This window comes from Fragaria vesca, linkage group LG4, assembly GCF_000184155.1.
Source record: "Fragaria vesca subsp. vesca linkage group LG4, FraVesHawaii_1.0, whole genome shotgun sequence".
In the NCBI taxonomy this organism is placed as follows: Eukaryota; Viridiplantae; Streptophyta; class Magnoliopsida; order Rosales; family Rosaceae; genus Fragaria; species Fragaria vesca.
In genome coordinates, this window is record NC_020494.1 from 18,458,372 (window position 1) to 18,483,882 (window position 25,511).

The 25,511-nt window shown below is 38.9% G+C and overlaps 4 protein-coding genes and 1 non-coding gene across 6 annotated transcripts; 3 read left to right on the plus strand and 2 right to left on the minus strand.

The window, feature by feature from the left end:
• Positions 1-1,739: 1,739 nt before the first annotated feature.
• On the plus strand, positions 1,740-4,321 carry LOC101314945 (U-box domain-containing protein 10-like). The gene is made up of 4 exons (XM_004298414.1): positions 1,740-2,039; positions 2,257-2,373; positions 2,498-2,878; positions 2,997-4,321. Exons 1-4 carry the CDS (start codon positions 1,740-1,742, stop codon positions 4,065-4,067), a joined length of 1,869 nt encoding a protein of 622 aa, XP_004298462.1. The 3' UTR covers positions 4,068-4,321.
• Positions 4,322-7,330: 3,009 nt separating this feature from the next.
• Positions 7,331-9,198, plus strand: LOC101296855 (uncharacterized protein At1g66480-like). Of its 2 annotated transcripts, XM_004297312.1 has the most exons (2): positions 7,331-8,019; positions 8,896-9,198. In XM_004297312.1, the coding sequence occupies exons 1-2, from the start codon at positions 7,444-7,446 to the stop codon at positions 8,947-8,949; spliced, it is 630 nt and encodes a 209-aa protein (XP_004297360.1). In that variant the 5' UTR covers positions 7,331-7,443; the 3' UTR covers positions 8,950-9,198. The 2 variants fall into 2 exon arrangements, with proteins under 2 accessions (XP_004297360.1, XP_004297359.1); XM_004297311.1 differs by lacking the exon at positions 8,896-9,198 and having other exon boundaries at positions 7,331-8,373.
• Positions 9,199-9,335: 137 nt separating this feature from the next.
• Positions 9,336-17,151, minus strand: LOC101297344. Its single transcript, XM_004297313.1, has 11 exons — positions 15,606-17,151; positions 14,688-15,461; positions 14,452-14,605; positions 13,991-14,335; positions 13,124-13,840; positions 12,719-13,050; positions 12,506-12,632; positions 12,214-12,378; positions 10,589-12,067; positions 10,227-10,493; positions 9,336-9,923 (listed from the first exon to the last, which is right to left on the minus strand). Exons 1-11 carry the CDS (start codon positions 16,148-16,150, stop codon positions 9,669-9,671), a joined length of 5,160 nt encoding a protein of 1,719 aa, XP_004297361.1. The 5' UTR covers positions 16,151-17,151; the 3' UTR covers positions 9,336-9,668.
• Positions 17,152-20,149: 2,998 nt separating this feature from the next.
• On the plus strand, positions 20,150-21,100 carry LOC101297635. The gene is made up of 2 exons (XR_184527.1): positions 20,150-20,319; positions 20,399-21,100. It is a non-coding gene; the product is annotated as an uncharacterized LOC101297635 (transcript).
• Positions 21,101-21,488: 388 nt separating this feature from the next.
• On the minus strand, positions 21,489-25,407 carry LOC101297824 (probable nicotinate-nucleotide pyrophosphorylase [carboxylating]-like). Its single transcript, XM_004297314.1, has 10 exons — positions 25,259-25,407; positions 24,610-24,752; positions 24,380-24,513; positions 24,236-24,299; positions 24,079-24,161; positions 23,361-23,444; positions 23,093-23,245; positions 22,688-22,864; positions 22,189-22,256; positions 21,489-21,805 (listed from the first exon to the last, which is right to left on the minus strand). Exons 1-10 carry the CDS (start codon positions 25,381-25,383, stop codon positions 21,709-21,711), a joined length of 1,128 nt encoding a protein of 375 aa, XP_004297362.1. The 5' UTR covers positions 25,384-25,407; the 3' UTR covers positions 21,489-21,708.
• Between the last annotated feature and the right edge of the window lie 104 nt (positions 25,408-25,511).

A 25,511-nucleotide genomic window follows, 5' to 3' on the forward strand; every position in this document is an offset into this window, starting at 1 on the left:
AAATATAAACAAATGTTGTAGAACCATATCAAATTCAAATGTAATCCACAAGAATTTTCCGATCAAGAAATATATCTGGACCAGCTAGCTAGCTGGCTGTTGATCTATTCAATCCTTCCTAACATAAACCGCATATATCGATCATATATCTTTTCCTCGATCACTCTTACAAAGTGGACGCCCGCATTCTTAATAGAGAACGAGGAATTGCATGTTCTTGATTATTTTGTATGTTGTGAAGGTCATAAGAACTGTGTGTAATGATTCTATGGTAAAAACAACAGTACGTATGTAATAGTCTAATCTTCATCATTTGAGAGGCTGCGGAATGAAATGACTAAAGCGGCCATATCTCTTTGTTTACATCAAAATATATCACAACTCTTAACATATAGCTAGGTGACGTACAGTTGCAAATGTATACGTCCTACATATATATACTTCGATGGTAATTAGAACTCTAACACACAATATAGTAAAATTTTAAAACTGTAAATGCCATAGAGCAGAACATCTGGCTTCACCTCGTTCGTTCTTGCATGGATGCAACGCACCCTTCTATATCTACCTCAATTGTTAATCATAAATCCAACCATCTATCTATATATATGTTATAATTAATCATAGAAGTTATCATTACAGAAAAATTTGAGTATACGGATGGCATTGCCACTTGTAACGAAGTATGAATCACTAAATAATTCCCGTAATCAAAGTTTTATTGAAGAAAGTAAGGCCAAAGAAAAATGTCAAATGACAACTTAACCAAACTTGGGATGATATGCATTTTTATGGCTGCACGTCGTTCTTGAATTCTAAATTGGGGGAACTCCATCAAGAAAAAAGACTAATTCAAAACAAAAAAGAAAAACTCAAGTTAACCATACTTTAGGGCTAATTCAAATTTACATCAAGAAAAACTATAGACTGTTTCTTTTATAAGAAGCTTAATGGTAGCTTAATTTATCGTCTTCTAAGCAAAAGGCTAATTGTTTATGAGCCGGCAAACAACTTATGTTTGTCAAAGTCATACTCGATTCAGCATATATACACTACTTGCAAACTTTATATCACATTCCAATTTATTACATAGTATGAATATTCTGCTAACGATTCATTTCACATCCAACATTACTTGACACATATATTTAGTCTTTAATATGTGTTAATAACGCAATGTTGAGCCTTATCATAACACATTAAGTTATCGTGTAAAAAAATAAACGTCTCTTCAGTTAATATAATGCAGTCATTAAACTCATGAACATTCAAAGTATTATGCATCTCAATAATGGTGTGGTGCACTGCTAGATCTCCCAAAGTGTATCTTCCACAACCAAGGCAAGATCATCAGCACAAGAAAATTTCTTGTTTAATCAAATTTCTTCACAAAAAAAAAAACAGAGGCCGACCGCCGACCTGTATGAGGCGCTCATTGTTCGCGGAATATAATAATAAACAAAGATTGGGCGGGGGGATAATTGCCCCGCCTTTCCAGGCTTGCAGGCCAACTCACCCAAAGGGCACAACCGTCTTTCCACCTCCATCTTAAGAGATCGTCGTCCTCTTCATTTTTTAATTTCCAAATCTTTTTATTTTCCAACTGTTTCTTCTTGTTTTCTCTCTGCTTTCTTCTCCTTCTTCTCCTCACTCTCATAATCCCATGACCACCACCCATTTCAACCGCATTCTCACTCCGCTTCTTCTTCTCCGGTCGTGAAACCCCTCGCCACCCTCCGATGGCCGGCGCCGACCACCACCACCGCGCGTCGGAGCTTCTGCAACTCGTCCACGACGTCGTCGGCGCCGATAAGTCCTCCGCCGCCGGAGTGTTCAGGAAGGAATGCACCGATCTGGTGCGGCGGATCGCGCTGCTGACGCATTTGTTCGAGGAGATTAGGGACTTCAAAGGCCGCGAGTTTCTAAATGCTTCCACTTCTTCCGGCTCGTCGGAGCCTTGGGTTTCCGATCTGGTCACGGCTCTTCTGGCCGCGAAGCGGCTAGTAGTCAACTCCAGCTGCGCCGCTCCTGTGCTCGCAGTAAGTCACTGTTTTGCTATGCTATTACCTCTCAGATTTTTCAATTTCAATATCATATCTTGTTGTGCTGTAGAATCGGAATGTACTATACTTCATAGCGGAATCGATAGTTGTTAGTTTGTGTTTAGTCGATTTCGCAGTTTTTCGAGCTGTTCTGAGCTGAATTAGTAGTGAAATCGGAGGTGAATTTATGTTTGAATTGGTTTGTGATGATCAGGAGGAAGCAAAGAAGAAGATAAGCTTCCATTTCCAATGCGCCACCTGGAAATTGGAGAAGGCGCTGGGTGGAATACCGTATGATCAGTTCGAAATCTCAGAGGAAGTTGAAGAACAGGTGAGACTGACCGATTCGCTAGAATCTTGTTCATTTACTAAGCATTGAGCTGTTTTATTTTTTCGTTTACAAATTCAAAAGATTTATGAGTAAAAAGGGTTCTTTTTTTGGTGAATGTGGTTAGGTTGCATTGGTTAGATCACAATTGAGAAGAGCGATTGAAAGATATGGGTCGTTGGTTACGAGGAAAATGTCATTCCATTGCCTCCCTCAGTCTCTGGTAGAGTCTGGCAAATGGGTGCATGTCGTGGAGGATAATAGTAGTTCAAAGATGACGAACAGTCTTCCCAAGAGCTTTAGTGCTGATGATCTGGTTCATAAATTGCAAAGGATGAGTAATTTTCGTGTGGCAGAGTTGCCCTCACTCTGCTCGACAAATGGAACTCATGTTGTTGGTGACGAAGATATGAACAAGAAGCCTGACGCGACTGTCATCCCTGCTGATTTTATATGCCCAATATCTCTGGAACTCATGAGAGATCCTGTTATTGTGGCCACTGGTCAGGTATGCTAGATGCTAAATCGGTTGTTTCACTTTCTAAATCCATCAAAGTTCTTGCCTTGGCTATGGTATTTTGATTTATTCCTGAAACTCAACAATCTTTGGCTTGCTGGTTCTGCAGACGTACGAGAGATCTTACATACAGAGATGGATAGACTGCGGAAATACAACCTGTCCGAAAACTCAGCAGAAGCTTCAAAACTTGACATTAACTCCAAACTATGTCTTGAGAAGTCTAGTTGCTCAGTGGTGTATTGACAACAACATTGAGCAGCCAACGGGATTAACAAACGGTAAACTCAAGAAGAGCGATGGATCCTTTCGTGACATTAGTGGGGACATAGCGACCATTCGAGCTCTGGTAAGCAAGCTTGCAGGTCGATCAATTGAGGAGCGGAGAGCAGCTGCATCAGAGATTAGGTCACTGTCCAAAAGAAGTACTGATAACCGAATACTTATTGCAGAAGCGGGTGCTATTCCAGTACTGGTCAATCTCTTAACAGTAGACGATGGCTTAACACAAGAGAATGCAGTAACGTCCATTCTCAACCTCTCTATATATGAAAACAACAAGGGGCTCATAATGCTTGCTGGTGCTGTTCCTTCTATTGTCCAAGTCCTAAGATCTGGAAGCATGGAGGCGCGAGAGAACGCAGCAGCGACCATTTTTAGTCTGTCGCTTGCTGATGAGAACAAAATAATTATAGGTGCATCAGGAGCAATTCAAGCTCTGGTGGAATTGCTTCAAAATGGGAGCACAAGAGGGAAGAAGGATGCCGCAACAGCGCTGTTCAATTTGTGTATTTATCAGGGCAACAAGGGCAGGGCTCTCAGAGCGGGGATAATTACAGCTTTACTAAAGATGCTAACTGATTCAAGCAATTGCATGGTTGATGAAGCACTGACCATTATGTCAGTTCTTGCTAACCATCAAGAGGCAAAAGTTACTATAGTAAAGGCCGGCACAATACCTGTTTTGATAGACCTTTTGCGGACAGGTCTGCCTAGAAATAAAGAGAATGCATCTGCCATATTGCTCGCATTGTGCAAGAGAGAGACCGAGAACCTTGCCTGCCTAAGTAGGCTTGGTGCAGTCATACCATTGACAGAGCTCACCAAGAGCGGAACAGAGAGGGCCAAAAGGAAGGCTAGTTCATTGCTGGAGCATCTTCGGAAATTGCAGCATGTGTAACAACAGGCCTACACGGGTAACGCCATTGATTTCCAAATTGTTAATCAATATCCCTCCAAATTTTTTTGTTTCTTTCTCAATGTATGTTCCACTGTTCCTTTTTTTGTGGTGTGAAACTGAGAATACGAGATTGAGATGATCAAGTCAATCGATCTCAATGCATTGTATATTCATTTTCTTCCTTGTTCAAGAGTGCAAAGTGCTGATTTAATACATTGTTCTGCTGTAACATTCTTTTCCTTCACTCACAAGACGCGCTTTTCCTCCTAATACCATTCTTCTGGTAATCCAAATGAGAAGCAAACCTGTTTATGGATAATTGAATTTCCGGGTCATAGACAGAGTTTCTTTGCTGTAATCGTGGGCTCATGAGACCTACCAAGTTGATTATGAGTTTGGTTTACATCTCATAAAGTAGATGAAAGGACACTTAATAAGATGATCACGTTTACAACTGTACTTTGACAATACAACAATATTCCTGTTGATTTTGGATGCCATTGTTCGTTGAATTTGGGGTATCAAATCCTTATCTTTAGGATAGTGACCGTCTACATCTTCTGTAGTAAATTAGTACCTTAAACTTCACCGCCCATGTCTTTGGTTGATCACAACTTACAAGCATTCGATATGTCTTATTGATCCGGACCTGGTTTTGTCCAGTAATAGGGCACTCCTTACTCCTTAGTAAGCATTCGATTTGATTTCAGCCGAGAACGACGATTAGCGCTATCGTCGCCAAATGATGTTGTCCTTAATGCTTTAGGAACAATACTAGTGTTACTCTGCCGGAGAATTTCTGTTGGTGTGCTTCCTTTACTCCACCGGACGGCATTCTAAATCATGTAAAGATTCTGATGTAGGATGAGAATGGGCCAAACTTAGACAAAAAAAAGAAAAAGTTAGGAAGCGGCGAATAATAAAAAAGAATGATTTGAAGATCGGTAATTCACGTGTCAAGAGGTTGCTAGCTGTTGTAATATTCAAGATGTTGTTTTGGACTTTCTGGGTTGTTTGTGCGAAATCTGATTTCCAGAAACAAATATGATTTAAAGCAACTTTTGACCAGAATGTCTGTTTGGAACGCATAATACATTTTCGGAATGAGAATGACGAGATCTATAAGACTCATTATAGTGAGCCCTTTCAAATTAAGGCCAAAAGATATTGTTTTATTAATCCGATTCGACATTTAGTATTATTTTAGGTTTTTTTAGTTTATTTTAGATTTTGTTTTCTTTTAACCTAATTGGCTTTTAGGCTTGGTTGTTAGTTGCTCTAGGGTTTATTTTCCTATATAAGGACATTTAATTGGTTGTAGTCGTCAGCTTTTAATAATAATAAAACCCTTGAGTTTATCTCAATTCTCCGGTGAATTCCAGATTCTCTCATGGATTCGAGAAAACCTAGGCTTGTAGATTCAAGTCGCTGATTCCAACATTTATATTTCAGCTGCATCAGATTCCCTGCTTGTTTTCTTTCGCAATGTCGACAGAGCGGTATGCATTGAACATCTTCCTACTCAGAGCTCAGTTTTGGAAGTTCCAAAGTCATAAAGCACGTTTATATTGGATGGTTTATGAACCCTACTAAATACTAATGAATAAGCTCGTCGGTTTGGTTTGATTAGTTTGGTGTAAAGCATAAAGCATGAGTACGTTGGAATTCCATTTGCCCCAAAATGAATAGTAATAGCTAGATGACGAGACAGAAAAATACCGGTATAATCTTGCTTCACGCAAACTTAGTTTACATCGTATTTGGGATAGATAGTCGCATCAATGTAGTATCAATTTGATCCATGTTTGTTACAAGATAACACATTGATCAATTTTTCACTGAGCATATGTTCAATTTGTAATCCAAACGAAGACGAGAGACTGTGGAGGACAGCACTGATGCATTAGATGCGTACCTGGAACTAATACCAACATTCTACATTTCTACACGTTAACTTCGAATCATAGTTGCTTAATTGGGCATTGAAACTTTCAGGCTATACGTCTATCAAAAGAAGAACGACAATTACGTATACAAAGGATGATCGAGTCGGTGAAATTTCATTCTTTCTTTTTGTCTAAGATGATCTTAAACTTTAGCCGCTTTTTAATTCCAAGTTGATGAGCTGAGACCATACTTTTCACCCAACACTAGTCTCAGTCTACTAGTCCACTTCAATGTTCTCAGAGTATATACACAATGAGAAGCCCGAATTCAGATGATTAAATCAAAGAGGTAATGTCAATTAAAGGGTTGTTGAATCTTAAAAAAAGAAAAACGGCTTAGATATGCTTATTTGTATCCGAAGCAAATCCCAATTATAAAACTACATTTTGAGTCTAACTACTGTTCCAAAAGGACTGGCCAACCGCGCCTTGAGGCTCAAGTTGAGGCTCAAGGTATTGACAAAACACGAGTCTTAAGGCTTTGTCATAAACTCATCATAATCTTATTGTTGATAGAATATGTCAATATGATCACTAGGACTTGCTTTAAGTGACGGTTTCCCTTGAAGAGGCACTTTAGGCATTACCCTCGCTTGTAATGTGAGCACGGGCACGGGATTGGCAATCAAAGATGAGTAGACATAAGCACCGTTTGCCTCGCTAGCAATGGTTATCCACCCTTAATCTCACTTGAAGTGAACATCACTAACCTTGCTTATCATATATACCGGCAGTTAACATCGCTTGCTGGAGCTAGGAATACACGTTTAGAGGGGTCATATAAAGAATTAGTATGTAATTTTTTCATCGAAACTTGATAATTTAACTAGATGGTAAAGATAACTGAAGAAACCATGGGATACCATGACACCCTTTGGTCTAGTCGTAGCTCCGCCTATTCGCTTGTCATGCCGATGTTAACCTCATTTCAGTCACTTGCATATGAACTTCATGATCTTTCATGATAAGGCTTAGGTCTAGTCGTACATGAATGCCTCTTTGTCTTTAGAATACACGATCTCAAGTACGTAATCCAAAGAGAAATCTTAAGCACGAGAGCCGTGATTATCGTAAGTTGTTTGTTCACATTCTTTGAATATGAACAAATAGGATTATGCAATCATCTTTGTTCCATACATCACGGGTTTTTGGAGCTATATCCAATGGAATATGAACACACGATGGTTGTTGAAATAACAAAACCCTGTTTAAACGACGACAATTTAGGGTCGAAAGTGAAAGGTTACGTACTTTAGGCTTTTGTCATAAACTAACCTCTTTCTAAATAATTGCTTTGTTTGACCAACGACCATTTATATGGGAATCGTTCTCTCATACCTATCCTGGAACTCCTTCTCTGCATTACCCCAAAACACTATTATCATCATCTGTGAGAGCGAGCCAACCCAGCTGAGGGAATTTGGATCCCAATGGGAAACAGTTTGGGAAGCAAAAAGAAAGCAAAGGTTATGCAAATTAGTGGGGAGACATTGAAGTTGAAGACGCCTGTCCAAGCTGGTCAGGTAATGAAGAACTACCCTGGTCACGTTTTGCTTAAATCCCAAGAGGTAAAGCATTTAGGGATACGAGCAAGGCCTTTGGAGCCACACCAACACCTTGAGGCCAAGGGAGTCTACTTCCTTGTGGAGTTGCCAAAGGCAGCTGCAGCTCATAGTTTTAGTGACAAAGTTCCGAGGAGAGTCCGGTCCGGAATAAACATGACTGCCAAGGACAGGCTTGAGAGTTTAATGCTGTCTCGGAGGTCGGTTTCCGACCTCTCCATGATGAGATCGATACCCGAGAAATCTCATCAAGATGGGCCGGTGAGGGTGAGGATGAGGCTTCCCAAGGCTCAAGTTGAGATGCTGATGCAGCAGAGCAGAAATGAGGAAGAGGCGGCAGAGAAGATTGTGGATCTCTGCATGGTTAATGCCAACATTGGTGGTGAGTTCAATGAGAAGGATGGTCATGGAAAAGTGGTTAAACAAGCCACCAAGATGCGTGAGGTATGGCTTCTTCTTCTTCTTGTTTCTAAGACATGGATCCTGTTTTTGTGGCATTTTAAGTGGTTTCAGTTTTTGACATTATGGTTCAGTTTCGGTTTTGCTTGCTTGAATCATTGAGTAGATAACAGGGAGACATTCAACTAAGTTGGTGGACCGTACCTATAACTAAGTACAAGTTATATGACAGTCTATTCTAGTATTCTTGGTTGTTGGACCTAGCCTAATTAGGAATATTTGAATGAGTTTTAATGTTTTATAAATAATTTTCACTATGTGATTAGTGCTCTGATCCTTGACACAGATTAGTTTCTAAGTTTAGAAAGTCTTTAAGAACACCATGTGATTTTGATGAAAAAGAAAACTGTTTTCTCAACTCTCAAACATCCCTTGAACTTGGTCTAAGCTCAAGCCAGAAAAAAAAAAACCTTGACACTTTAACTTCAGGTTTTCACAAATAGTGTAAGAAACCTACTTGTTCATACATACACTGTGACAATCAAAATGAGACTATATGATAAGAATGATCAGACAGTCAAACATTTCACCTGCTTTATCAGCGTAGTGAGCATTGCAATATGTATGGTGCTTAGACTTTGCTACCCACCTTAGCTGGTTGGACTTGAACCCAACTTTCATATGCATTTTAGGGAAGTTGGTTACAATGAGCACTAATTAGTCAACCCTCTGTTACCACACAACATGTTTTGGTAGCATCTTCAAGGGAAACCCTTTTTTTTATGTTTGACATTTTGCTCCAATTAGCACTCTACAATCTACATCCTAAAACTTACGAAGTTTAAGCAACTATCACAATGAGCACTAATATGTGAACGCTAAATCATTTTCATTCTTGTTTTGGATTGCTTGAACCTGCAGAAGCGAGTGAGCTTCCGAAATGAAGGAGAAATACAAATAGCTGTGGGTTCTTAACAAGTAGAGGGCAGCTGGTAATCGAAATGTTCGTGGCGGTCAAGAATCGAAGGCTATATGCTGTCTATAGTCTCTTTCAGTTTGCCCAGTTTCAGATCAACCAACTGATGTAGAATGAGTGCTTGATCTTCTTTTCTACTTATCATATGATGTGAACCCAAATATACAGTATAGATAAAAGTTGGATTTTAAGGTTAAAGATGTACAACTGAATTCTATCCCAAAAGTGCATTCCTAAGCTTTCCGGAATTGCAAGGTGACATAAGGTAGCTGTGTACATGTGAATTAAAATGAACATGTGCTTGGAAATTTCATGGCATGCTCTTAACATGCATTCCCAGATTCATGTACATGTGCCCAGAAACTTGAAAAGAGTATAGCATGAGACCAATTGAACATTGATATTTTACTGATGAAGAACATGGAACCAGAAATCCACCTATCAAATTTTTACAGTAGTCTACGTTTACATCACATTGCTAAGCCTACTTCACCCTAGGACTGGTAACTTGAACAAAATAACAGTTGCCAGCTCCAGACAGTAACTTGGGTTACTTTCTGCCCCATATACAAAAGAAAGGGAAGAAAGAAAAACCCACCCCCTCAAAAAAGAAAAAATTATCAGATGGAGGGATTTCCCTCCTCTCTGTTTATCAGCAGCAATACCCCTATTTTATTAATGAACACATTTAGTGGATAAAAGAATGAAATGATGCAGTTCAGGAAGACCATTGATCAGGTACAGTGAGAAAATAGGTAGTCATTGCCTTACGGAATCTTTTCTTGTATTGCTTGGGAGAGATTATTGTTGGGGAAGAATTCTTCGGACCACCAAGTATGCCAGATGCCTTGACCCAGGTCTCCAAATGCTTGTCCCACGTATATTGTCTCATGAAATCAATGATCCCCAAAACCAGTTCCTTCCGCTCATCGTCTACCCCAACCAGCAGCGAGTAGTCCATTACATCAACAGACTGTAGCAAAGGCAGTTATTCAATGAGTGCTATTATATTCAGATTTTAATCTGGTTCAGATAGATGCAATTGTAGGCATAGCTGATTTTACTTTTTTAAATAAATTATTAGCATTTATAACTGAAAGCAGCACTTTTTCACCTGATGTTTTGATCATATGAGATGACACATGACAGTGTCCATTCTAAGCACAGTCAAAGCTGTGATACATTTGGAAATAATTTTAAAAATCTCAATGCATCCATGGTATAAATCTGTGAGATGCAAGAGAAAGGAAAGGGGGTGAAGGGACAGAAGGCATACCGCTAAAAAGTTTGTGTCATTCCAAATTGATCTTTCCAGGCTTCTCTTCGCTTTGCTTCCAAGAAATATGGGTTTTGTACGGAGTGATTCCAACAAATTCATGTCCAACAGTACTTTGTTTGCGCCTGTAGTATCAGAATTGTAACGTGATCGAGCAGACCCCTTGAGATCATATACCCTTGATATATTTCTTTTAAAGAAAAGGTTCTCCATCACCATCAAATCCATTTTAGTTTCCTTCCCACCTTTCAGGTGTTTAACAGTGACCTGCCAACACACCCATATCACAAAATCAAAGTCAATACTCATCAAGATGCCTATACAACAACAAAGAAACAAGAAACCGAGAAGGAAGTCCTAACCTGATATATACCAAGAATTTTTGCAAGACAAGTAGGGCTTCCAGAGCCAAGAGAATCTGTCAAATATTTGAAATACTCGGGTGCAAATTCCTGAAAGGATTCCAACTCCGTCTTTGTAACCTGCTTTATGATGAATCTATCATCCAATGATTTGGCAAAATATACATTGCTTTTCCCCCCTTGTGCACTCCATCTTTGGCAGCGGCTCAAGGATCGTACAAAATCCACTTCATTAGGGCAGCATATCTTCCTAAGAGAGTCAAAATGCTTTGCAAAATAACAAGTCACAGAAAACTTCACTTTGCCTCCCGCATTTGAGGACTCGTCCCCAAAGGAAATCCTTAAGTGTGGAGATTTCTTGGGATCTGCAAACAAGTTACTCATAGATGATGAAGCATCTTCAGATCCATAACTTCCATGGTGGATATAATCCAAGTCCATAGAACCAAAAGATTGCCATGGTGAAAAGGTGGGAGCTGCTGAATCTTCTTTGAAGCTTTCATGAATGTTCCAAGTGCCCTCATGCTCATTCAACTTATCACCAATCCAGTCCTCGTAATCCTTAGAACTAAGGGCATACGATATAATGCTTGTGGGCTCACTGTCATAAACACCAACAACTACATTATTGTTGGTTGTCTGAGAAAGCAGCAACCGGACTCCATCAGCTATTTGAGATGCAGAGGAGATAAATGAGGGTGTGGAACTTAGTATTACGTTTAACTTCTGAGCCTCTGACGGCAATGCCTGAGAATAAGTCCTTGTTACACTATAAAGAGGATCTCTCATCATACTCCTGTAATCTCCAGAAGCATGAAATGATCGTAGTGTTGACAAATGCAACGAAGAAGGTGGCAACCCTTTCCTTATCCTTTCTTGAAATCTTACAGCTGAATCAAACGAGTGAACTCTCATTGGTGACACCAGCTTTCTGAAAGGAGGATCATCAAATTGGCTCGTTGGCCTAACAGCAGCAGGTTGGACTACATCTGCCTGTGATGCATGAAGTGGTTGAGCTTTCACCAAAAGTTGATCAGTTCCCGTCCATGCAGAATCTATTCTCTCAGAAAGAGTAGAATTATGAGAGGGTAAGCTTTCAAAGGATGTCTCATCAACAACAATATCCCTATCTGAATGCATATCCTCCTCAGGTTCTTTGTCTGACAGCAAATCATTTCCAGGAGGCACCAGAAATTTTGGAGATTCAGACACATCACTACCTTCATGGGCAAAATCAAGTCTGTCATCCTTACTAGATGGATCAGTACTCAATTCTTGCAGGTAGCCAGCAGATACAACCCCATTTGTAGCCCTGGAAACTGGATTCTTCTGAATAAGTGAATCCAACGAATAAAGCTGGCGATCCCAAACATGAGAACCAATTAAAAGAGATCTTCTTAAGCGATTTAACTCCAGAACGTCTACTACAGCCATTTGTCCAGGGTCAGAAGTCTCCACGATAGCAGGTTGCAGAAAACCCTATTAACAAACAAGGAAACTAGATTCAATTTCCATAAGGCATTAGAAAAGAAATAACAATAACAACACAAAACAATTACGAGGATATGCACTTGAGCTTCCCATGTAACTATCTGATCAGTCACAATACTGAGTTTTATACTTACAATGTAGTCATTCCTCTCCTTTTTAAGCTGATCTTTCAGCTCCACAATGTGGTTCTGTAATCCACCTGCACCTGACATTTCACATCCAAAAGATCTATTCTTTTCTTCCATGTGGTCAAGTACATCAGATATCTCCGCATATAAGGTTTCCATCTTTCCCATGAGCTGATATATAAAAAATATTAAATGAATGGTACTTAGAATTGTGATGTAAGTATCATAAACTACATAACTGGTTGAATACCAGTCCAGGAAAAATCATTATTAAGTGGAATTAAGTTCTCTAAAGCACCTCTGTTGCCTCTTTTCTTATCCAATCTGGTTGAACTTGGCCATTGAATTCAAGCACCGAAGGTGGCAAATGGACAGAAAGAATGTCAATGGGGGAATATCTGAAGAATGCCACCATGCTCCCGAATCTGTTACACAACAGTAGTCAATTTTTTTGTTTTTATAGGATCACTTAATATGAAAAAAGTTAATAGCCAATCCAACTAGTACTTACCCATAGTAACGGAGACAGTCTCGTTGCAATGAATGACCACAAGTAGCAACACGATTAGCAGTTGCATGGTTTGAAAAGCTAAGTTCCAAGAACTTTCCAAAAGAAAGTCCCCAGGCAGCATCTGACATGACTACTCTACGTGTTGCCGGTGGAACTCCATCTATATGGGCACACCTCAGACAACGGTGCCACATCCATATTTTACCATCTCTTTCCCCAGGTAGCTTCATTGAAGGAAGGCGTCTCACATTAATGGTAAGGTTTCCTTGTTGATGGGTGTAACATGAAACATGGGCCTCGGTTGGCTCTTTACAAGATCGACAGAAAGATGTCTGCAAGTTATGAACCTCATTAGCTATAATTCCATTCTATAACTTGGAATATTATAAAACAACAAAGAACTACCTGATCAAATAGGTCATCACGAAGGTATCTGCCCAGTGGCTTATCAAAGCAGCCATAGAACTTTATTCGCAGAAGTCGGGAGCGTTCACAAACAGTTCCTTTCACACAATGGCTTGAAAAGGATACCAATATGCTTTGATGAGTGTCAGCAGTAGAGAAGTACTCACTGGAAGGCTCATTCTGATCAATCTTCTCAGAGCTCGTCAATTCATGAATATCCTCATGTTGACTCTCAACATGAGGCAAGGTATCTTGCAACTCCAGTTGGGAAATACATTTTGTTGCAGCAGACTGTGCAATCAGTGACGATATATCCTTGTATTGATGTGAAGAAGTGTCTGAAAACATGTGAGATGCTAAATCATCATTATATGGATCAGAAAATGCGTTTCCAACCTCAAAGTCCACAGAACCAATAGATAAAGGAAAACTATGGTCAGGAACAAGATGCCCAGACAAAGAATCTGATCTATCAATTTCTGGGATCAAGCCCAAAATATCATCATCTGGAGTAGAAGCATCAGCTACAGCTTTGGAATTGCTCGAAGCTAGAGAATTAGCTGAAATTGAGTGTCTAGGTGTCATCTTGGGCAGAGTAGCACCCTCATCAACAAGGAATGATGTTTCCAGGGACAAATGATAAGCTGCAAACACTGCATACTGAACAACATGTTTGATCTTCTTCAGTTGTTCAACACACGCACCTTTCAGTAGGACCTAGAACAGAACAGAAATTGATAAGAGATAACGAAGTTCAAATTCCTTACGCTATACCAGGCTAGCAGATTATGAGTAAATTATAATAAAACAACTGAAGATGCTCAAATTATAAAAGTAAAGAGAAATGTTGTATAGGAATATCATTACCGTGCAACTAAGACGCCTTGGGCACCCTTCAAAAAACATCAAGGTTTTCACTGGTTTCTTGTTGAACTGATTAGTTGGCTCATGCTGTTCAGAAATTTTTTCCAACCGGAACAATTCACAATGTCCCAACCGGGACTTAGGGATATCATCGATTGATGGAGTAATAAGGGCCCCAGTGCACCGAGCTATGCGCTCTAGTACTGGCCTTTTAACATTCAGAACTAATGATATTTCCTTTGCTAGCAGATGTTCTTGAGCATATGAAGATACACTTTTCTCTACCAGCAAAACATTTGGACGAAGGGCCTCTATCTTTGAGATAATCATCCTAAGATGATCGTTTTCCTGTTCGAAAACAATTTATTTAGAACTTTTATTTTGCAATATATTACATAATCAGTTCTTGGAGAAAGACATGGCTCAGTAGAATAAAAATAAAATGTCAAGAAAAGAAACAAAACCTGATGCAGTAACGTGTTAAAAGAGGCCAACTGGTTCGGAACTTTCTGATATTCAAGTGCTCCCCCTAAGATAAGTAATCTAGGATTTTTGTACTGTGAGGTCATGCGCTTGTGCTTTATATTCTTTGTACAAACCACTCCTTTTATGAGGGTGCTGCATATTAAAAAACGATCAGTCAAAGATATAAATCGATCTCGCCTTACACAAAATCTACTAATGGACAGGGACACTATACCTCTCACTTGGACTTCCTGATGGAATACATTTAATTCTCACATAATCACCAGGATCCATACTCCCTCCTCGGCTAGTATCTGGTTTAACAAAATTTGCAGCTTGCCATGCTATTGTTGTTACTATGTCAAGCCAGTCTTCATCTCCATCCTCTTTGCTCATGAAACCCTCACCTTGTAATAGCTGTGACACAAGCGCTCTAAAGTGCCCCTGAACCACAGCTCTAAGAGGTTCCTTGTTACCCTCATTCTGCTTGTCCTTTGTAGGAAACATGCTTGAAAAGCTACTACTGGAAGAAAACATTGCACCTGAATCTCCAATATCATCATCTTCATCATCATAGGAAAAGAAATTACTCTCTGCCTCATCATTCGCATCATCGGGAGGAGGGGGATACCAGATCCCATTGTTTTCAAAATCCAATGGCTTCTCATATTGGCTGCGGAAAGCTGACAAGTCATCAGAGCAATCATCAGTCATATCTGGATCCTCAGTCCTTGTCTCAGGCCTTTTAAAAACAGCCTTAGTCTGTTGACCCAAGGGGCCATCACTCTGAGTCACTGGGATTTCTTGCTGCCTCTGCTGTACTGAATGCCCTCTATTAGAAGTGTAGTAAATTCTAGATGAGCAATCAAACTGACTGGATCCCAGAGACCTCACACTGTAAAACTCACTCCTAGCACTAACACTATCTATATCCAAATGGTCATCACAATATTCACTTAAAGGGCTGCAAAAGTTCTTTGCCGAATCTTCTGCCTCTTCTTCATCACTCCTGCAAAGTAAACATGGAATTGATGAGGAAACTTAATTACCTCCATATCTTGGCAACACTTGAAAATGAAATAAAAAACTTTGAATACTAAAGCAACAAATCAATCGAACATAATTCCATAAAGCTTTAAGACTGTATACATACCTACTGTGAGAGCGACGAACAGCTACTGGAGAAGGGTAAGAACCCAATGAAGGCATACTCCTGACAGCACGGGGAGAACAGCCAATATCCGGTACTTCAAGATACTTTGACAGATGATCAGTCACAGTGGATTCATCATCTGCAGAACACTTGATTGTTTCATTGCTAAAACACGGGGATGGTGGTTCAGGGCTTTCTCGAGGAGAAACAGAAGGGTGTACTTTCTCACTACACTTTCTTCCACCTTCCCTCCTTAAACTAACCAAAGAACAAAACTTGCAGAACTTGATCGTCTCCTCTCCAACCCCATCACTGCTCTTCAAACCATCCCATTCACCACCCTGAACACACTCCCCACAAATCCACCTCCCACAGCTTTGGCAGTGATATCTATGGCCAACACCACTGGTGTCCTTATGGCAATCACAACACATCTTGCAACCGTTACTCGGCATATCCAAAGACCTCAATTCAGTTCCTCCCCTAGTAATCCAGCACCTAGCTTTCTCTATTAGATCTGGCAGGGAACGATCAGGTATTCCCATAGAAAGATATTCCCATAGAATTGTAAAAATCCAACACGAATACGAACCAGCTCTGGATCTTCCTCCTCTTTCCAGCTCTTCCTCGAAAACTAAATTCCTTTTATTTTTTTTTTCTGTCCTAAATCTAAGTGTATGAGACTAAAGCCCCCCACAACAAAAATGGTGGGATGTGTATGGCTTTGATTATGATTTTGTTTCCACTGTTTAACTGTCTATCCTCTTTTTTCTTCGAAAATTTGGAAATCACAACAGAATGAAAAGTCACAAACCAGTATCGAAACAGCTAAAATCGAAAGCACAAAAACTCTATACACAGCAAATTCAATCAACCATATCACCACGTATAACAGTATCACCTCAGAAGCTGAGCTGAGCTGAACAACAGCACCACCTCAGAGACAGACTCACAAGCGAAAACTCACAGTAAAAGGAACCCTAACCAATCCCGGAGTCTTCAAGAATGCACCCGGCGACCGATTGGAGCATATCACAGCGATCTCAACCAGTCTCCCACAGAGCATCAGAGACTACGCACCAAAACGACACCGTTTTGGAGGGGAACAGTATTCTAATTTGAGCTTGACGAAGAAGAAGAGTGTAGAAGAGAAAAAGGAAGAAGATTAAATGCTGGGAAGAATGAGAATCAAAAGCAAGAAAAGGAGGAGTACGGAGAAGGTTCCTTTTCTGCCGGAATCAAAATCAGCTCGCATCTCGAGACACAACGCATTTGCCTCTCTCTCACTCCTTCTTATTCTTCCTCCTCCGCCGCCAACCACCGCAGCTCCGCCGCAGATCATCGTCGTCTGTCTTCTTCCTCTTCAATTCATTTTCAGCTCGCTTCTCTCTTCTCTCTCTTTCTTTCTTTTTCCGTTTCAAATTAGTTTCTTCTGTCTTCTTACAACTGCTAGAAGTTGAATATATTGCTTTTCAAAAAAGCACTTTCATCTCTTTTCCCATCTCTTTCATTATAATATCTTTTTTATCTTTTCTTTTTTTTTTTTTTTTGGGTTCCAATCTGGCAATTAAGGCGGTCATTGGTCAGCGTGCGATGCTTAATTAGGGCTTAAAGTCGTGATTGATTAAATAGTTAGATAAAAATAAATAAATAAATAAAGAGTTTTTCTTGTTTTTACAACTAACAGAAAAGTAGGGTGTTGATTGGTCAGCATCAGGGTACAGAAGGGATGGGTTTTACGGAAACGTTTTTTTGGAAACTCAGTCAGCATTTATTGGATTTTGTTGGATTATTAGAGGCATGTTTTCGAGGATTAATTTCTTTTTTTTTGCTTGCGCGTGTGTTGACACGCTCTGTGTCAGCATCTAGAACTATCGTGGTGGCATGGAATGGGTTTGGTGGGTTGGTGGGTCAGGTTTCACGGGTTTTTCATGACCCGAGAACCATTCCTTGATTCGTTTCTTTTGGTTTGACCCGGAGTATTGGATGTCCGAATGGCCTGGTGTGAATAATGGAAAATGATGAATTGTCAACCAGTCTAGTGGTAAAAGATATCTTACGATTCAGGTAATGGTTGAATAGTTGTTTGTTTGAGTTACAAATAATCATTTTATGTTTTATCGATTCATTTTTCACGTTCTATTTGTTTGTTTATTTAATTTCGATTTTCGTTCTGTAGATCGCAAGTATGTGAGATTTTTAGTTTTTTGTCTTTTGATATTTATATTTTAAGCTATCAAATAATATCTCTTCAAACATTTGAGATATGAAATTGATCAAACCAAAGAAGAATTCAGACTCAATGTAAGAGTAATAGTTCATAGCGATAGATTACGTTTAAGGATGAAGATTATTTGGGGTGTAAGGGGATCCAAAGTTTTGGACAAACCCCTAATGCCGGACCCGGAATGTTTATGAGACAGATGAGCAGGGGGATGCACCATGTTGCCAATTGGCATGTCCCCCCTTTGGCAAAAATATAAAGCAAGTAAAGGAGAAAGGAGAGGAGGATTTGGTAAGCATCATATTTGGTGGGAAGCCAACATCGATCTGCAAAAGCCTTACGTGCTTGTGCTCCTTTGCCTTCTCTAGTTCTCTACCGAAAGCTTGGGGGGTTTCTTTTTTCTTTTCTTTTCTATTTGTATTGTTCCTTTTCCTCTTGGCCTTTTGCTCTTGGCTACATAGCTTTGCTTCATAGTTTTATTTTCTATTTTCCATTTTCCACATGCTATGATCACCGCCCTTTAAAATTTTTCTTCATCAAAACCAAACAAACCTCCATCACCACCCAAAAAGCTAACATCAACAGTCACCAAAGATAAGACTCGCATAGGCAGAGCCGCCCCTACATCTTCTTCTTCACCATCTTCATCATCATACCTGACTCATCTCCATGTGAAGTACATACCTATAATTCTAATGGTGGAAAGAATACTAATCCCTCTATGCTTTGTCAAATTAGGGATACAGATCAAGACCCTTAAAGAATACATAGCATTTTCTCTGCCTAACATAGAAAGCAGGCAAAAGCCTCATGAAAACCCCACCCCATCTCTCCCTTAGTAGAGTCAATATGCATGCTACAATGGAGAACTTTGATTATATTTTAGGGCATCCCACTAAACCCAATTTGACCAAGTTTGGCGTGCATATATTTTCCACGCAAGGTTCCTTAAACTTAATATAGGCGTGATGTTAACATGTCATCACCCACCTCATTAGCAACAAAAATTAGACTCAAAGCTAAAAGTGTAACACCAATACTAGCTAAGGTTGTAGGAAGATGCATTTACTAAAGTAAGGTATCATTTTAACATTATCCTTCAGAAATCGAGTCTGGTTTTCAAATGATTCATTCACTTGAAATTTGAGGGTGGGTTTGTGTTTGTCTATAACATCAGATGAAACTGACTAGGCATGAAAATCCACTAGCTTTATAGAATCGTGTTGCTTTCTCTATCTTTATTCTAACTAGTCGGTAAGGATTTCAATAGCAAATAGAGAGGTTTTTTTTTTCTATTAAGATAACTTTTGAACAAAAACGTATTATGTGAATGGTTAAGATTAGCTAACGTCACTACATATGCATAGTAGATCTTATATATGGGACGAATATGATGGTTAAGATTGCATTGTGAAGTTATACCATAATGTATATAAGAATTCACGGAATACATACCGTTAAACTTACTGAGAACATGTAGTTTGCTAACTAAAACTTTTCATTTTTCATGTTTTAATAAATCCGCGAAGGTTATCCTTACAAAAAATATCTATTCCACTTTACATACATCATTTCCGAAGGGAATTTTGACATGGAACTGAAGGATAAGGATTATGACTTGAACCATATTGCATGGTGGTCCAATAAGGATTAATATATCTGTTTCTGGCTTTTGGGTTAATTTTCCTACAGATTCCTGTCTCTTCCTCTCTACCGCCGAATCATATTGTTTGGTTAACCTCTGCATCATATGCATTACTATAATCGTTGAACTTTGCTGCTTGATGACAAAGAGCTAGTGTGGTTTTAGTTATGAATCTTGGACTGCTTTAGTATTTGGATATAAAGTTGATGTTAAGGCTTGGATTAGTACAGGCTTTTTGGTTTTTATATATTTCCATGAAACTACTAATCAGCAAATGTATTCTCATGAATAACAATGTTTACTCAGAAGGTCCATCAAAGGGTATATTATATTCCTTGGTTAACTATTCAATCCTGGTGATGGAGAACCATGATTGTGATTTTGGGAGAAAGAGACTCGGACCAAACCTTTCTTTTGGTGTTTTCTTCTTCCTTTGTCAAGAACAGGTCTGGGTTTTATTTCAATGTGATGTGCACATATCTGTAACTAGTCATTGTCTTGATTTCCCAATAGAGACTAACAGATAGGAAGAGTAGTATTCTGGGCAATTGCAACTAATTTTGGGCACTATCAAATTGCTAAATTCTCCCTCAACCAATAAGAATAGAATTGCTGGTAGGTCAGATCTCAGTGCAGAATTGAATTATATGAAGCAAACTCATTAATCCGAAGTTTACTCTAGGAGGTTGTACATAATAAATACTCGCCCAATCAGAATTAATACTAGTATCTAGAATTCTATATATCAAATGAAGTACTGCTGGTTCTTTAATATTGCAGCTGCAAGTTCCACACCTTGTAACTAGGTAGCTTGACAATCACATAATTCACAAGGGAATGGGAAGGTAGTTGACTCCACCACAGTGCTGCCATGGATTTTTTATTTTTTATTTATTTTTAAATTTTTGGGTTCTTCTTGTTCAGAGGCAGAACTTGAGGATGATATAGCATTTGGAGGGCTGGAAAGGGTGGACAACCATTTGAGTGAAACTGGGACTAGCAGGCTTAAGTTTTGTTCTTTCCCCAAACCAATATTCTTTTACTCAAAATGAAGTGGGGAAGTATGAAGCATATATAACCTCCATCCAGACTGTGATTGACTATTAGGTATCCATTAGGGTGTTGCACCAAGAGGTAAACCATGCTTAGTTTTGACCACCCCAGTGAGCTAGTTGATGAAATTGATCACTTCTGAAATTTATATCTACCAGCAAAATTGCATGTTAATGTGAATCAGAACCAAGTTGGAAATTGGGATATGGTGTCGGCTGTGAGGAGCAATAATGTTTATTGTTGTTGGTGCTTGAAAACAACAAGCATAGTGAATGAGAAGAGAATCTGGAAAAGCAAAGATTACAGAATGACTTCGCTTTTCTGTTACTGATGTGTTTGGGGGATTCAGGGAAACCAAAACCTGCTATATCATCAGTTGGATAGTAGCTGAATTTTAAAACATAGAGAGGGAGATGTCAGGGGGATAAACAGATGAAGTGATGATATATGAAGCACCAACAACATAAAAGCTGGGATGATGTAATATGTATGGCATGAATTCTTGGTATAGAGCTGTGGTTTGTTGGGATAGAACAAGTTTATTATTTTTAAATCAATAAAAATGAATTGTAGATGAAGGGTTCATCAGTTCATCTTATCATTTGCAAAAATTCCAAAAAGTCACTGCAAAATCTCAAATATTTTTAATGATTTTTCAGTGCAGAAGTCTTGGTTCATCTTACATGACCATTAACCTGCCTCCCACATTAAGAATGACACCCCTTAAACAGTGCTTCAGTTTCATATGTCAAGTTGTTAATTAGCTTATTGACAAAAAAAAAAGTTGTTGATTCTTGTGGAAAATAAAACTTTATCCTTGATGATATATACAAGATATAACCTACTATATAATAGAAAATGAAGCTTATAATAAATCAAGTTGGAATACTTTAGGTTTTTAAGAGGTTGTTCAAATGGCATGCTGATCGTCCAAGGCAAGCTAATAACAACAGATTGAAACTTGAATTTGTAAACGTTGAATCTTATTGGATTCGAACAGATTGGCATATGGTCAGTTCTCATCAAGGCAAAACCTAGGAGACCGTTTCAGAACATGAACTTTAAACATTTTTGACTAGTATACTAGCTGTATCGAACAATTTCAAAATTATTAGGCACCGCCTGGTACCACAGTGAAGGACCTGGACTAAATAGAGCGAACAAAGATGATAGTTAAATGTTCATGCTCGTTTTGTACGCCTTCCAACTTGAAGAGCCAACTCGGTATCAATCTTGAGGGAGATGTCCAGAGCTTTAACAGAATGTGTCAGTGCACCACTGCAAACACACCAAAAGCACTTCACAGACCACACCAACAATACTGTAAAATATTCTACCAGTATATTATCCCCAGCAACCCTATTGCACTGAGATGTTCAAAGTGCACTCATACACTTGCAGATTCGAACTTGGATATCCACTAACACTAGTGCATCTGCGGTCTCATTTTGCAGCAATATCACAGCTAAATGATTTCCTCAATCTCACAGTAGCAGGACAGCATATTATACCCAAAAGGAAAAGGACAACATTTGCTTAAAAGAATTCCACATGACAGATTAAGCATCAGTCATGTTGAACTTCCAAAATACCTGTGCTGCCCATATAGGTTACCATGATAATAGTTAATGGTTTGAGACTAAGAGGAGCTGTGTCATTACCTAGAAATGTAGTCCACTCCAGTTTGTCCAATTTTATGTACTGTTTCAAGAGTGACATTTCCAGATGCCTGTAGCAGTGGAATAGATAAGTCAGAAATTAAAAGGGACAGGAAGTACAAAATCAATTTAAGCAATTAGACCATAATTTCACATTCTGAAATAGCCTTGAGTATTCTATGGTAATTCCTTAGTTTAGCCTAAGGGTGCAAGAGAGTTGTTTTCAAGCCAAAAACAAAAAAACAAAAAAAGAAAGAGTGAGAAGTGAGAACTGCTTATCATAGATTTAAAGAATGACGCTTCAAAATAAGAGAGTGATATAAAAGAAAGAGGAAAGAGATTATAAGTTAGGTCTGTGGATGATGATGAGGACTAAACATCCATAATCAGTCCAGAGGAGGTGCAGACTAGGTGACAACTCTTGTTATGTCTATCAGAAAAAAAAGGGTGATAACTCTATCAGGAAAACCATTATTAAACTGTATAACTAACTCTAGGCTACCTCTGTCTCAAATCTCCGTTTAATCAAATTCACGGCTTGTTCAAGCATGCTGACATCAACATCACCATTTGATAGTGGTACAACCATATTATCCAACATTATCCGGGTCAAGGAAGTCTTTGTTCTAGATGCATAGTCCAACACTTGGTTTACTTCCTCAATTGTCCGGGTCTCCACCTGGGAATGAAACCAAATTTTAATAACCATAGTCCCTATGAAAACTGATCCTACACATGCCATTGGTAAACATTAATGAATGTATCAGCGATGGCAAATAGACAGAGACCATCTGAGAGATAGCGAGCTAAACATTCTGTTACTGATTGCATTAAATTATAGAACACAGAACGTGTAAGAACTTGGCAACAACTAGGAATGTTGTAAACAGGAATATGGAAACATTACCTCAACCTCCATCTGAAGATTCCTTTGCTGAAGATAGAGGTCTACAGACTCGAGGGCATTCGTTATGCCTCCAGCTATTGATATATGATTATCTTTTATCATTACCATATCAAATAAGCCCATTCTGTGATTTTTACCACCACCAATGAGTACCTGCAACAGCAGTTTTATACAAAGCTGATAAAAAATAAAAAAATTGTATGCCACTGGCAAGAATGTATGCGGTGTGTATCTTGATGTCTAATAGGAGCAAAGGAAAGATCTATACCGCCCACTTGTCTACCAAACGTAAACCTGGAGCAGTTTTTCTCGTCTCTAAAATACATGCAGGGCTTGCAAGATCTGCCATTGCCTGCAGGAAACACAAGTCCCTCACACATCCAACCAAAATAATGTTAATACACATAGTATAACTTAAGTTCTCAATTTTTCATTTTTTATTATTGATAAATAGATAAGGTAGTACATGATAACCAAATTAATGACAATCGACAACCTAACATGAAAGAACTGACAATTTCTCTTTTCAATTATGTGTCATGATGTTCTATTCCAGTATATAGAGGTAAGATGGCAATGTTCTGTTAGGGTATCAGGGATTAAACCTCTATCAGGATATAGAAAGAAGTAAGCAGTTTCTTTACAGAAAAAAACTATCCTAAATCCTTTTAATCAACAGATACAGAGAAATTTATAACAGGGAAGTCATACTCCACTCTGAATACCATGCCGGAGGCATGGTAAAGTCCAGACCACTTTTTTCATAAAGGAAGAGCTACAATACGTATTGGTCTGTGATTCTTTTAATGAATAGATAAATTTGATCATGAAACTCTTCAGAGTTCTGAACCATCCTGCATATTGAAATAAATGAGCACCCATCTTTGTAGTGACATTCCCTTGTTATGTGTTCAACTTGTAGCTTTAAATAGTATCCTAGCTTTCGATGTTGTTCCTTAGAAAATATAAAAAGGAAACAACTGTACCCTAGTTAAAGTTGCTACTCCACTCATCCTCTGCATAAAATTCAGTACTACCCTCTCAGCTATAACAATGCTGTGTGCTCTTCCTGCATATGAATCTGTAAGACTTCTTAAGAAATTTTGAAAAGCTTCTAAAAAATTTCTTCAGAACCTGAGTTACCATAAACTTTGCCGAACTGTAAGCCTTTATGTATGGAGTCTCCATCCTTTTGTGACCACTCAACCTGTATCAACATGTAAACCAATCATGCTAGGACACCAACAGCAAAAACATTCAAGCACACAAAATGCAGTGCTTCTGTACCTTCAGAGTGGGATCAACTTCATAAAATACCATCTCTGCAAGTGCAATTCCGGCAACTATACCATTCTCCTTTGCCAAGAAGTGGGCTTCAACTTCCATATCAGGTGGAATGGTAGCCAGACATGTCACATCGCCTACAATTAAAGCAACAATCTTGCTATAATATGTTTTGAACAGTAAAACAAGTCTTGAACATCTCAACTTTCAAGAAAACCAAATTAGATTTCAACCTCGATCCCCAGCGTCTTCAGCAAGGGCTGACTTGATGACACCCGCTAGATCATAAGTCGGATGCGAAGGAGGCTTTATCGGTAGGGATTCAAATGACAAACCGGGCCTTTCAGCTTGCGTTGCTGACATTCTAATAATCTGCCTGCAAGGGTCCAAACAAATCCACACACTCCAAATCAACAGTCTAATATAGGGCTATGCCACCAATGATCAAAATAAGCACAATTTCGGAACAAAAAACATTACGGCATTTGAACATGTTTGAATCTCTCAACTACAATCCACTCCATTAACTAATCCCAATCACAGAGTTTCTTCTATGATCACATTATGGCAATATTCTTATGTACGTCACAACATTATCACCATTAGCCAGAGTAGCAATCACACTCAGGAAAAACTCGCCAAAAGCATATGCTATTAAATTATCTATCTTTACAAGGAACAAACACACACCATACTGAACTGAAATACACTGATGCAATTGGCAGAGCATAACTAATACACTCAACTGAAATTGGGTACCTCAAAGTTGATAACTTTAAGCAAAATCTTCAGACTTTAAACAAGAAAGAACGCAATTCCTCTTGAATTACAGTAAAACTAAAGTGACCATAAAAAATTGAGTTGGAGGCTGGAGGGTGTTACCTGATTGGAGAGCGCAGGCGGGAGGTGAAAGGAAGGCCGTAGAGAATCCCAGTTGGCGGGTAAGCTCTGCACGACTTTTGCAGAGGGAAAGATAAAGACGAAGAAGAAGAGGCGGCAAAGGCCATATCCAACCCAATAAGAAGTTTCAGTTTAGTTCAGGGCTTTCACTTTCGGTCTCGGTACTATCCAACTCCAACCCAACAGTGTCACAGTTCCCAACTTCCCACATTTACCATTTTTTTTTCTTTTTTTT